The 15,292-nt window shown below is 52.0% G+C and overlaps 1 protein-coding gene across 1 annotated transcript in view; it reads right to left on the minus strand.

Moving 5' to 3' along the window:
- DNHD1 (dynein heavy chain domain 1) overlaps positions 1 to 15,292 on the minus strand; it is a 140,745-nt gene that overhangs the window by 71,368 nt on the left and 54,085 nt on the right. The window contains exons 24-25 of the mRNA XM_072133564.1: positions 12,888 to 13,167; positions 11,290 to 12,577 (exon numbers count right to left, since the gene is read on the minus strand). Of these exons, the coding sequence (XP_071989665.1) occupies positions 11,290 to 12,577; positions 12,888 to 13,167 (1,568 nt within the window). The remainder of the gene's footprint in view (positions 1 to 11,289; positions 12,578 to 12,887; positions 13,168 to 15,292) is intronic.

Genomic DNA, 15,292 nt, shown 5'->3' on the forward strand with positions numbered 1-15,292 from the left:
GGACACTGCACATAGTACAGACTGCACAGGAGGAGGACACTGCACATAGTACAGACTGCACAGGAGGGAGGACACTGCACATAGTACAGACTGCACAGGAGGGAGGACACTGCACATAGTACAGACTGCACAGGAGGGAGGACACTGTACATAGTACAGAATGCACAGGAGGGAGCACACTGCACATAGTACAGACTGCACAGGAGGGAGGAGACACACATAGTACAGAATGCACAGGAGAGAGGACACTGCACATAGTAAAGACTGCACAGGAGGGAGGACACTGACCATAGTACAGACTGCACAGGAGGGAGGACACTAACCATAGTACAGACTTCACAGGAGGGAGGACACTGACCATAGTACAGACTGCACAGGAGGGAGGACACTGCACATAGTACAGACTGCACAGGAGGGAGGACACTGCACATAGTACAGACTGCACAGGAGGGAGGAGACACACATAGTACAGACTGCACAGGAGGGAGGACACTGACCATAGTACAGACTTCACAGGAGGGAGGACACTGCACATAGTACAGACTGCACAGGAGGGAGGACACTGACCATAGTACAGACTGCACAGGAGAGAAGACACTGCACATAGTACAGACTGCACAGGAGGGAGGACACTGCACATAGTACAAACTGCACAGGAGAGAGGAGAATGCACATAGTACAGACTGCACAGGAGGGAGGACACTGACCATAGTACAGACTGCACAGGAGAGAGGACACTGCACATAGTACAGACTGCACAGGAGGGAGGAGACTGCACATAGTATAGACTGCACAGGAGGGAGGAAACTGCACATAGTACAGACTGCACAGGAGAGAGGACACTGCACATAGTACAGACTGCACAGGAGGAGGAGACTGCACATAGTACAGACTGCACAGGAGGGAGGAGACACACATAGTACTGACTGCACAGGAGAGAGGACACTAACCATAGTACAGACTGCACAGGAGGGAGGACACTGACCATAGTACAGACTGCACAGGAGGGAGAACACAGCACATAGTACAGACTGCACAGGAGGTAGGACACTGCACATAGTACAGACTGCACAGGAGGGAGGAGACACACATAGTACAGACTGCACAGGAGGGTGGACACTGACCATAGTACAGACTGCACAGGAGGGAGGACACTGCACATAGTACAGACTGCACAGGAGGGAGGACACTGACCATAATACAGACTGCACAGGAGAGAGGACACTGCACATAGTACAGACTGCACAGGAGAGAGGAGAATGCACACAGTACAGACTGCACAGGAGGGAGGAGACTGCACATAGTACAGACTGCACAGGAAAAGGACACTGCACATAGTACAGACTGCACAGGAGGGAGGACACTGCACATAGTACAGACTGCACAGGAGGGAGGACACTGCACATAGTACAGACTGCACAGGAGGGAGGACACTGCACATAGTACAGACTGCACAGGAGGGAGGAGACACACATAGTACAGAATGCACAGGAGAGAGGACACTGCACATAGTACAGACTGCACAGGAGGGAGGACACTGACCATAGTACAGACTGCACAGGAGGGAGGACACTAACCATAGTACAGACTGCACAGGAGGGAGGACACTGATCATAGTACAGACTGCACAGGAGGGAGGACACTGCACATAGTACAGACTGCACAGGATGGAGGAGACACACATAGTACAGACTGAACAGGAGGGTGGACACTGCACATAGTACAGACTGCACAGGAGAGAGGAAACTGCACATAGTACAGACTGCACAGGAGAGAGGACACTGCACATAGTACAGACTGCACAGGAGAGAGGAGAATGCACATAGTACAGACTGCACAGAAGGGAGGAGATTGCACATAGTACAGACTGCACAGGAGGAGGACACTGCACATAGTACAGACTGCACAGGAGAGAGGACACTGACCATAGTACAGACTGCACAGGAGAGAGGACACTGCACATAGTACAGACTGCACAGGAGGGAGGAGACTGCACATAGTACAGACTGCAAAGGAGGGAGGACACTGCACATAGTACAGACTGCACAGGAGGGAGGACACTGCACATAGTACAGACTGTGCAGGAGGGAGGGCACTGCACATAGTACAGACTGCACAGGAGAGAGGAGAATGCACATAGTACAGACTGCACAGGAGGGAGGAGACTGCACATAGTACAGACTGCACAGGAGGAGGACACTGCACATAGTACAGACTGCACAGGAGGGAGGACACTGCACATAGTACAGACTGCACAGGAGGGAGGAGACACACATAGTACAGACTGCACAGGAGGGAGGAGACACACATAGTACAGACTGCACAGGAGAGAGGACACTGCACATAGTACAGACTGCACAGGAGGGAGGAGACTGCACATAGTACAGACTGCTTAGGAGGGAGGAGACTGCACATAGTACAGACTGCACAGGAGGGAGGAGACTGCACATAGTACAGACTGCACAGAAGGGAGGAGACTGCACATAGTACAGACTGCACAGGAGAGAGGACACTGCACATAATACAAACTGTACAGGAGGGAGGAGACTGCACATAGTACAGACTGCACAGGAGGGAGGACACTGCACATAGTACAGACTGCACAGGAGGGAGGACACTGCACATAGTACAGACTGCACAGGAGGGAGGAGACTGCACATAGTACAGACTGCACAGAAGGGAGAAGACTGCACATAGTACAGACTGCACAGGAGGGAGGACACTGCCCATAGTACCGACTGTACAGGAGGGAGGACACTGCACATAGTACAGACTGCACAGGAGGGAGGAGACTGCACATAGTACAGACTGCACAGGAGGGAGGAGACTGCACATAGTACAGACTGCACAGGAGGGAGGACACTGCACATAGTACAGACTGCACAGGAGGGAGGACACTGCACATAGTACAGACTGCACTGGAGGGAGCACACTGCACATAGTACAGACTGCACAGGAGGGAGGAGAATGCACATAGTACAGACTGCACAGACGGGAGCAGACTGCACATAGTACAGACTGCACAGGAGGGAGGACACTGCACATAGTACAGACTGTACAGGAGGGAGGGCACTGCACATAGTACAGACTGCACAGGAGGGAGGAGACTGCACATAGTACAGACTGCACAGGAGGGAGGAGACTGCACATAGTACAGACTGCACAGGAGGGAGGACACTGCACATAGTACAGACTGCACAGGAGGGAGGACACTGCACATAGTACAGACTGCACAGGAGGGAGGACACTGCACATAGTACAGACTGCACAGGAGGGAGGAGAATGCACATAGTACAGACTGCACAGGAGGGAGCACACTGCACATAGTACAGACTGCACAGGAGATAGGACACTGCACATAGTACAGACTGCACAGGAGGGAGGAGAATGCACATAATACAGACCGCACAGGAGGGAGGACACTGCACATAGTACAGACTGCACAGGAGGCAGGAGAATGCACATAGTACAGACTGCACAGGAGGGAGGACACTGCACATAGTACAGACTGCACAGGAGGGAGGACACTGCACATAGTACAGACTGCACTGGAGGGAACACACTGCACATAGTACAGACTGCACAGGAGGGAGGAGAATGCACATAGTACAGACTGCACAGACGGGAGGAGACTGCACATAGTACAGACTGCACAGGAGGGAGGACACTGCACATAGTACAGACTGTACAGGAGGGAGGGCACTGCACATAGTACAGACTGCACAGGAGGGAGGAGACTGCACATAGTACAGACTGCACAGGAGGGAGGAGACTGCACATAGTACAGACTGCACAGGAGGGAGGACACTGCACATAGTACAGACTGCATAGGAGGGAGGACACTGCACATAGTACAGACTGCACAGGAGGGAGGACACTGCACATAGTACAGACTGCACAGGAGGGAGGAGAATGCACATAGTACAGACTGCACAGGAGGGAGCACACTGCACATAGTACAGACTGCACAGGAGATAGGACACTGCACATAGTACAGACTGCACAGGAGGGAGGAGAATGCACATAATACAGACCGCACAGGAGGGAGGACACTGCACATAGTACAGACTGCACAGGAGGCAGGAGAATGCACATAGTACAGACTGCACAGGAGGGAGGACACTGCACATAGTAAAGACTGCACAGGAGGGAGGACACTGCACATAGTACAGACTGCACAGGAGAGAGGAGACTGCACAAAGTACAGACTGCACAGGAGGGAGGAGACTGCACATAGTACAGACTGCACAGGAGGGAGCACACTGCACATAGCACAGACTGCACAGGAGAGAGGACACTGCACATAGTACAGACTGCACAGGAGGGAGGAAAATGCACATAGTACAGACTGCACAGGAGGGAGGATACTGCACATAGTACAGACTACACAGGAGGGAGGAGAATGCACATAGTACAGACTGCATAGGAGGGAGGACACTGCACATAGTAAAGACTGCACTGGAGGGAGGACACTGCACATAGTACAGACTGCACAGGAGGGAGGACACTGCACATAGTACAGACTGCACAGGAGGGAGGACACTGCACATAGTACAGACTGCACAGGAGGGAGGACACTGACCATAGTACAGACTGCACAGGAGAGAGGACACTGCACATAGTACAGACTGCACAGGAGGGAGGACACTGCACATAGTAAAGACTGCACAGGAGGGAGGAGAATGCACATAGTACAGACTGCACAGGAGGGAGGACACTGCACATAGTAAAGACTGCACAGGAGGGAGGACACTGCACATAGTACAGACTGCACAGGAGGGAGGAGACTGCACAAAGTACAGACTGCACAGGAGGGAGGAGACTGCACATAGTACAGACTGCACAGGAGGGAGCACACTGCACATAGCACAGACTGCACAGGAGAGAGGACACTGCACATAGTACAGACTGCACAGGAGGGAGGAAAATGCACATAGTACAGACTGCACAGGAGGGAGGATACTGCACATAGTACAGACTACACAGGAGGGAGGAGAATGCACATAGTACAGACTGCATAGGAGGGAGGACACTGCACATAGTAAAGACTGCACTGGAGGGAGGACACTGCACATAGTACAGACTGCACAGGAGGGAGGACACTGCACATAGTACAGACTGCACAGGAGGGAGGACACTGCACATAGTACAGACTGCACAGGAGGGAGGACACTGACCATAGTACAGACTGCACAGGAGAGAGGACACTGCACATAGTACAGACTGCACAGGAGGGAGGACACTGCACATAGTAAAGACTGCACAGGAGGGATAGGACACTGCACATAGTACAGACTGCACAGGAGGGAGGACACTGCACATAGTACAGACTGCACAGGAGGGAGGACACTGCACAAAGTACAGACTGCACAGGAGGGAGGACACTGCACATAGTACAGACTGCACAGGAGAGAGGACACTGCACATAGTACAGACTGCACAGGAGAGAGGAGAATGCACATAGTACAGACTGCACAGGAGGGAGGACACTGACCATAGTACAGACTGCACAGGAGGGAGGACGCTGCACATAGTACAGACTGCACAGGAGGGAGGACACTGCACATAGTACAGACTGCACAGGAGAGAGGACACTGCACATAGTACAGACTGCACAGGAGAGAGGAGAATGCACATAGTACAGACTGCACAGGAGGGAGGACACTGACCATAGTACAGACTGCACAGGAGGGAGGACACTGCACATAGTACAGACTGCACAGGAGAGAGGACACTGCACATAGTACAGACTGCACAGGAGAGAGGAGAATACACATAGTACAGACTGCACAGGAGGGAGGACACTGACCATAGTACATACTGCACAGGAGAGAGGACACTGCACATAGTACAGACTGCACAGGAGAGAGGAGAATGCACATAGTACAGACTGCACAGGAGGGAGGAGACTGCACATAGTACAGACTGCACAGGAAGAGGACACTGCACATAGTACAGACTGCACAGGAGGGAGGACACTGCACATAGTACAGACTGCACAGGAGGGAGGAGACACACATAGTACAGACTGCACAGGAGGGAGCACACTGCACATAGTACAGACTGCACAGGAGGGAGGAGACACACATAGTACAGACTGCACAGGAGAGAGGACACTGACCATAGTACAGACTGCACAGGAGGGAGGACACTGACCATAGTACAGACTGCACAGGAGGGAGAACACTGCACATAGTACAGACTGCACAGGAGGGAGGACACTGCACATAGTACAGACTGCACAGGAGGGAGGAGACACACATAGTACAGACTGCACAGGAGGGAGGACACTGACATAGTAAAGACTGCACAGGAGGGAGGACACTGCACATAGTACAGACTGCACAGGAGGGAGGACACTGACCGGAGTACAGACTGCACAGGAGAGAGGACTCTGCACATAGTACAGACTGCACAGGAGAGAGGAGAATGCACATAGTACAGACTGCACAGGAGGGAGGAGACTGCACATAGTACAGACTGCACAGAAGGAGGACACTGCACATAGTACAGACTGCACAGGAGGGAGGACACTGACCGGAGTACAGACTGCACAGGAGGGAGGACACTGACCATAGTACAGACTGCACAGGAGAGAGGACACTGCACATAGTACAGACTGCACAGGAGAGAGGAGAATACACATAGTACAGACTGCACAGGAGGGAGGACACTGACCATAGTACATACTGCACAGGAGAGAGGACACTGCACATAGTACAGACTGCACAGGAGAGAGGAGAATGCACATAGTACAGACTGCACAGGAGGGAGGAGACTGCACATAGTACAGACTGCACAGGAAGAGGACACTGCACATAGTACAGACTGCACAGGAGGGAGGACACTGCACATAGTACAGACTGCACAGGAGGGAGGAGACACACATAGTACAGACTGCACAGGAGGGAGCACACTGCACATAGTACAGACTGCACAGGAGGGAGGAGACACACATAGTACAGACTGCACAGGAGAGAGGACACTGACCATAGTACAGACTGCACAGGAGGGAGGACACTGACCATAGTACAGACTGCACAGGAACGAGAACACTGCACATAGTACAGACTGCACAGGAGGGAGGACACTGCACATAGTACAGACTGCACAGGAGGGAGGAGACACACATAGTACAGACTGCACAGGAGGGAGGACACTGACATAGTAAAGACTGCACAGGAGGGAGGACACTGCACATAGTACAGACTGCACAGGAGGGAGGACACTGACCGGAGTACAGACTGCACAGGAGAGAGGACTCTGCACATAGTACAGACTGCACAGGAGAGAGGAGAATGCACATAGTACAGACTGCACAGGAGGGAGGAGACTGCACATAGTACAGACTGCACAGAAGGAGGACACTGCACATAGTACAGACTGCACAGGAGGGAGGACACTGACCGGAGTACAGACTGCACAGGAGGGAGGACACTGACCATAGTACAGACTGCACAGGAGGGAGGACACTGACCATAGTACAGACTGCACAGGAGGGAGGACACTGACCATAGTACAGACTGCACAGGAGGGAGGACACTGACCATAGTACAGACTGCACAGGAGGGAGGACACTGACCATAGTACAGACTGCACAGGAGGGAGGACACTGCACATAGTACAGACTGCACAGGAGGGAGGACACTGCACATAGTACAGACTGCACAGGAGGGAGGACACTGCACATAGTACACACTGCACAGGAGGGAGGAGACACACATAGTACACACTGCACAGGAGGGAGGACACTGCACATAGTACAGACTGCACAGGAGGGAGGACACTGACCATAGTACAGACTGCACAGGAGAGAGGACACTGCACATAGTACAAACTGTACAGGAGGGAGGAGACTGCACATAGTACAGACTGCACAGGAGGGAGGACACTGCACATAGTACAGACTGCACAGGAGGGAGGACACTGCACATAGTACAGACTGCACAGGAGGGAGGAGACTGCACATAGTACAGACTGCACAGAAGGGAGGAGACTGCACATAGTACAGACTGCACAGGAGGGAGGACACTGCCCATAGTACCGACTGTACAGGAGGGAGGACACTGCACATAGTACAGACTGCACAGGAGGGAGGAGACTGCACATAATACAGACTGCACAGGAGGGAGGACAATGCACATAGTACAGACTGCACAGGAGGGAGAACACTGCACATAGTACAGACTGCACAGGAGGGAGTAGAATGCACATAGTACAGACTGCACAGGAGGGAGCACACTGCACATAGTACAGACTGCACAGGAGATAGGACACTGCACATAGTACAGACTGCACAGTAGGGAGGAGACACACATAGTACAGACTGCACAGGAGAGAGGACACTGCACATAGTACAGACTGCACAGGAGATAGGACACTGCACATGGTACAGACTGCACAGTAGGGAGGAGACTGCACATAGTACAGACTGCACAGAAGGGAGGAGAATGCACATAGTACAGACTGCACAGGAGGGAGCACACTGCACATAGTACAGACTGCACAGGAGATAGGACACTGCACATAGTACAGACTGCACAGGAGGGAGGAGAATGCACATAGTACAGACTGCACAGAAGGGAGGAGAATGCACATAGTACAGACTGCACAGAAGGGAGGAGAATGCACATAGTACAGACTGCACAGGAGGGAGGAGAATGCACATAGTACAGACTGCACAGGAGGGAGGACACTGCACATAGTACAGACTGCACAGGAGGGAGGACACTGCACATAGTACAGACTGCAAAGGAGGGAGGAGACTGCACATAGTACAGACTGCACAGAAGGGAGGAGACTGCACATAGTACAGACTGCACAGGAGGGAGGACACTGCCCATAGTACCGACTGTACAGGAGGGAGGACACTGCACATAGTACAGACTGCACAGGAGGGAGGAGACTGCACATAATACAGACTGCACAGGAGGGAGGACACTGCACATAGTACAGACTGCACAGGAGGGAGAACACTGCACATAGTACAGACTGCACAGGAGGGAGGAGAATGCACATAGTACAGACTGCACAGGAGGGAGCACACTGCACATAGTACAGACTGCACAGGAGATAGGACACTGCACATAGTACAGACTGCACAGTAGGGAGGAGATACACATAGTACAGACTGCACAGGAGAGAGGACACTGCACATAGTACAGACTGCACAGGAGATAGGACACTGCACATGGTACAGACTGCACAGTAGGGAGGAGACTGCACATAGTACAGACTGCACAGAAGGGAGGAGAATGCACATAGTACAGACTGCACAGGAGGGAGCACACTGCACATAGTACAGACTGCACAGGAGATAGGACACTGCACATAGTACAGACTGCACAGGAGGGAGGAGAATGCACATAGTACAGACTGCACAGAAGGGAGGAGAATGCACATAGTACAGACTGCACAGAAGGGAGGAGAATGCACATAGTACAGACTGCACAGGAGGGAGGAGAATGCACATAGTACAGACTGCACAGGAGGGAGGACACTGCACATAGTACAGACTGCACAGGAGGGAGGACACTGCACATAGTACAGACTGCACAGGAGGGAGGACACTGCACATAGTACAGACTGCACAGGAGGGAGGACACTGCACATAGTACAGACTGTACAGGAGGGAGGAGACTGCACAAAGTACAGACTGCACAGGAGGGAGGAGACTGCACATAGTACAGACTGCACAGGAGGGAGGAGAATGCACATAGTACAGACTGCACAGGAGGGAGCACACTGCACATAGTACAGACTGCACAGGAGAGAGGACACTGCACATAGTACAGACTGCACAGGAGGGAGGAAAATGCACATAGTACAGACTGCACAGGAGGGAGGACACTGCACATAGTACAGACTACACAGGAGGGAGGAGAATGCACATAGTACAGACTGCATAGGAGGGAGGACACTGCACATAGTAAAGACTGCACTGGAGGGAGGACACTGCACATAGTACAGACTGCACAGGAGGGAGGACACTGCACATAGTACAGACTGCACAGGAGGGAGGACACTGCACATAGTACAGACTGTACAGGAGGGAGGATACTGCACATAGTACAGACTGCACAGGAGGGAGGAGATTGCACATAGTACAGACTGCATAGGAGGGAGGAGACTGCACATACTACAGACTGCACAGGAGGGAGGAGACTGCACATAGTACAGACTGCACAGGAGGGAGGACACTGCACATAGTACAGACTGCACAGGAGGGAGGAGACTGCACATAGTACAGACTGCACAGGAGGGAGGAGACTGCACATAGTACAGTCTGCACAGGAGGGAGCACACTGCACATAGTACAGACTGCACAGGAGGGAGCACACTGCACATAGTACAGATTGCACAGGAGGGAGGACACTGCACATAGTACAGACTGCACAGGAGGGAGGACACTGCACATAGTACAGACTGCACAGGAGGGAGGACACTGCACATAGTAAATGTGCCCCCTAGTTCTAGATTTATCGAAATCGAGGCAGTCTGAACTAAGGGCTTTGCACCCCTGCACTATACACTGGTAACTGCGCATAGTATACTGTCAGCCCCACTTTCTGCCACGTGTTATGTAACTTATCATCTCCACTTCTTGCAACGCATTACATAACCTGTCATCCCTCCTTCCTGCTATGTTTTCTGTAACCTGACATCTCCACTTCCTGCCACGTGTGATGTAACTTGTCATACTCACTTCCTGTCATTTTTTCTTTAACCCTTCATCCCTACTTCCTGCCACGTGTGATGTAACCTGTCATCCCCTCATCCTGCCATGTTACATAACCCTTCATCCCCACTTCCTGCCACTTGTGATGTAACTTGTCATCCCTAATTCCTGTCATTTTTTCTGTAACCTGTCATCCCCTCTTCTTGCCACGTTACATAACCCTTCATCCCTACTTCCTGCCAGGTTTTCTGTAACCTGACATCTCCACTTCCTGCCACGTGTGATGTAACCTGTCATCCCCTTATCCTGCCACGTTACATAACCCTTCATCCCCACTTCCTGCCACTTGTGATGTAACCTGTCATCCCCTCATCCTGCCACGTTACATAACCCTTCATCCCCACTTCCTGCCACGTGTGATGTAACTTGTCATCCCTAATTCCTGTCATTTTTTCTGTAACCTGTCATCCCCTCTTCTTGCCACGTTACATAACCCTTCATCCCTACTTCCTGCCAGGTTTTCTGTAACCTGACATCTCCACTCCCTGCCACGTGTTATGTAACCGGTCATCTTCATGTCCCACCATGTTTCCTGTGACTTGCTCACTCACCTCTCTCTCAGGGACTTTTTGCTGGTGTTTTTGTTTCCAGTCTTCTCCATGACCTGTAGGATGGCCTCCTCCTGGTCTGCACTATACAGTCCTGGACATGTTCCCTCTCGTATCACTGCCTCCAGCTCCTGCTCAGCCCTTCGTGGGTTGTCTTCTCCTAGCAGAATAGCTGCAGAGGATCCTTGTACTCCGGCGACAAAGCAGACTTCTCTTATTATAGTGTGCCGCTCTTCTGTGCTCTCCTTACCACTGAGCTCCCGCAGTGCACACTGGGTGAGCCGGGCAGCTAACCGTGCCAGACTTCTCCTCCCGGTCCCAGGGTGTTCTGACCGCAGTACAATGTGCCCTCTCGGCAAATGGAGAACACGAGTCAGATGTGCAAGATGGTGACAATCCTCAGGACTCAGGGTCAGGTTGTCATCAGTCTGCACAGTCTTCAAATCTTCACTTGGCCTCTCCCTGTAAGAGTCAGATCTCACTGGCAGCCCACAGCTGTATTCATGGAGGAAGGTCAAGTCCTGGAGGCCGCCATGTCTAGTAATCAGGTCAAGGGGAACAAGAACTTTGGTGGGTGATGGTGTGTGGTCAGATGATGACGAATCTTCTTCTGCCTCACTTGTCTGGAGTTCACTCTTTATCTTTCCATCTTCATTAATCATCTCTGAGTCCACTGTCCCGGTAACATCCGCCAATGCCATGTTGTCCAACCTGTGATGGTTGCTGAATTCTCTCACAAGACAACTTTGTAGGATCTCCCTGAACACTCTTTGCTCTTCAAGAGTCTCCAAAACGTCTCCAAAAGTCCGCAAAGCCTCATGTAACCAAAGTCGTTCAATGCCGCAGCGTATCCAGTCTGCAGATGAAATGCCGGCATCGGGCATTGCTGGAAGATTGGCCCCAGGAGATGGACACAGGAAGGTGACACTCTGGAGCAGTCGATGAAGATGATGAAGGGAAAAGCAATACTGTAACTGAAAAGCTTTGGTCACTTGCTGGTAAAGACAGATTGAAGCCGCAGCCAAAGCCTCACTGAACTCTTGGGGTTGCTGAAAAGATGACTTCTTCAACCAAACCCTAAAGCGATGGCTGAACAGACTGCGGAGAACATCTGGGCTTGAGGGGGTCATCACAAGAACACAAAACAGGCGGGTGAGCCGTGGACACGGTGACCCATGACCATCTTCTGGAGGTGACACTGTGGCCAGGAAGCTGTGGTGTAGTACAGGACCCTTCTCAGACATGATCTGCCGTATGACCTCCAGGGCCGGTTGTGTCCCACTCTTGGGGTCTGTCATATAAGTAGATATTATTACAGATGGGCTGAATCAACCACAACACACCCAAGCATGTAGTACAGGGGCAATGTGCCGACCTGACACAACTGTAGATAATGTGATATAAGGCACCAAAACCCTAAATCTGAACCCCCTCCAATTAGAAAAGTTACTCTTCATTACTCAGTCTTGGGGATTGTTGAGCTTCCATCGTCACTCCTGTGTACAGGATGTTTAGGAGATTGCAGCTCTATATGACCAATGCCAACTCAACAGCAAGACCAGACCCAACCCATGGACCAGAGAACACAATCCCCGACCTACCAGTCCAGGCTTCATGCAGGTCATCGAGGAAGAAGAGTCGTCTCCCCCGCATCGCCCTGACCCTCATCAGCTCCACAGGAGGAGGAGATTCCTGCGCCTTCACGAGTTGGCGGAGATGTGCGGCTTGTAACAGGGAGTTAACTGCAATCCGGATGGTGGAAGCTGCAGGAGGGACCAGAGACTGTGCCAGGGTGGTCTTACCATTACCAGGACCTCCTACCAATAGCACTGGGTGTCCACACACGACAAGACATCGAGCGGCAAAGGGGAGGCCATCACTCTGAAATATTCACAGAAGAGATATGGGAGGATAGTCAGGAGAGGTGGGTAGAGGGACAGGTGAGGGATGAAATATGCGAGGATAGTCAGGAGAGGTGAGTAGAGGGACACGTGAGGGATGAAATATGAGAGGAGATATGGGAGTATAGTCAGAAGAGATGAGTAGAGGGACAGGTGAGGGATGAGATATGGGAGGATAGTCAGGAGAGGTGAGTAGAGGGACAGGTGAGGGATGAGATGAGAGGAGATATGGGAGTATAGTCAGGAGAGGTGAGTAGAGGGACAGGTGAGGGATGAGATATGGGAGGATAGTCAGGAGAGGTGAGTGGAGGGACAGGTGAGGGATGAGAGGAGATATGGGAGGATAGTCAGGAGAGGTGAGTAGAGGGACAGCTGAGGGATGAGAGGAGATATGGGAGGATAGTCAGGAGAGGTGAGTAGAGGGACAGGTGAGGGATGAGATGAGAAGAGATATGGGAGGATAGTCAGGAGAGATGAGTAGAGGGACAGGTGAGGGATAAGATATGGGAGGATAGGCAGGAGAGGTGAGTAGAGGTACAGGGGAGGGATGATATGAGAGGAGATATGGGAGGATAGTCAGGAGAGGTGAGAAGAGGTACAGGGGAGGGGTGAGATATGGGAGGATAGTCAGGAGAGATGAGTAGAGGGACAGGTGAGGGATGAGATATGGGAGGAGATATGGGAGGATAGTCAGGAGAGGTGAGTAGAGGGACAGGTGAGGGATGAGATATGGGAGGATAGTCAGGAGAGGTGAGTAGAGGGACAGGTGAGGGATGAGATATGGGAGGATAGTCAGGAGAGGTGAGTAGAGGGACAGGTGAGGGATGAGATATGGGAGGATAGTCAGGAGAGGTGAGTGGGGGGACAGGTGAGGGATGAGATATGGGAGTATAGTCAGGAGAGGTGAGTGGAGGGACAGGTGAGGGATGAGATATGGGAGGATAGTCAGGAGAGGTGAGTGGAGGGACAGGTGAGGGATGAGATATGGGAGGATAGTCAGGAGAGGTGAGTTAAGGGACAGGTGAGGGATGAGATATGGGAGGATAGTCAGGAGAGGTGAGTAGAGGGACAGGTGAGGGATGAGATATGGGAGGATAGTCAGGAGAGGTGAGTGGAGGGACAGGTGAGGGATGAGAGGAGATATGGGAGGATAGTCAGGAGAGGTGAGTAGAGGGACATGTGAGGGATGAGATATGCGAGGATAGTCAGGAGAGGTGAGTAGAGGGACAGGTGAGGGATAAAATATGAGAGGAGATATGGGAGGATAGTCAGGAGAGGTGAGTGGAGGGACAGGTGAGGGATGAGATATGGGAGGATAGTCAGGAGAGGTGAGTAGAGGGACAGGTGAGGGATAAAATATGAGAGGAGATATGGGAGGATAGTCAGGAGAGGAGAGTGGAGGGACAGGTGAGGGATGAGATATGGGAGGATAGTCAGGAGAGGTGAGTAGAAGGACAGGTGAGGGATGAGATATGCGAGGATAGAAAGGAGAGGTGAGTAGAGGGACAGGTGAGGGATGAGATATGGGAGGATAGTCAGGAGAGGTGATTGGAGGGACAGGTGAGGGATGAGATATGGGAGTATAGTCAGGAGAGGTGAGTGGAGGGACAGGTGAGGGATGAGATATGGGAGGATAGTCAGGAGAGGTGAGTTAAGGGACAGGTGAGGGATGAGATATGGGAGGATAGTCAGGAGAGGTGAGTAGAGGGACAGGTGAGGGATGAGATATGGGAGGATAGTCAGGAGAGGTGAGTGGAGGGACAGGTGAGGGATGAGATGAGATATGGGAGGATAGTCAGGAGAGGTGAGTAGAGGGACAGGTGAGGGATGAGATATGCGAGGATAGTCAGGAGAGGTGAGTAGAGGGACAGGTGAGGGATGAAATATGAGAGGAGATATGGGAGGATAGTCAGGAGAGGAGAGTGGAGGGACAGGTGAGGGATGAGATATGCGAGGATAGTAAGGAGAGGTGAGTAGAGGGACAGGTGAGGGATGAGATATGCGAGGATAGTCAGGAGAGGTGAGTAGAGGGACAGGTGAGGGATGAAATATGAGAGGAGATATGGGAGGATAGTCAGGGGAGGTGAGTAGAGGGACAGGTGAGG

This window comes from Engystomops pustulosus, chromosome 2 (assembly GCF_040894005.1).
Source record: "Engystomops pustulosus chromosome 2, aEngPut4.maternal, whole genome shotgun sequence".
Classification (NCBI taxonomy): Eukaryota; Metazoa; Chordata; class Amphibia; order Anura; family Leptodactylidae; genus Engystomops; species Engystomops pustulosus.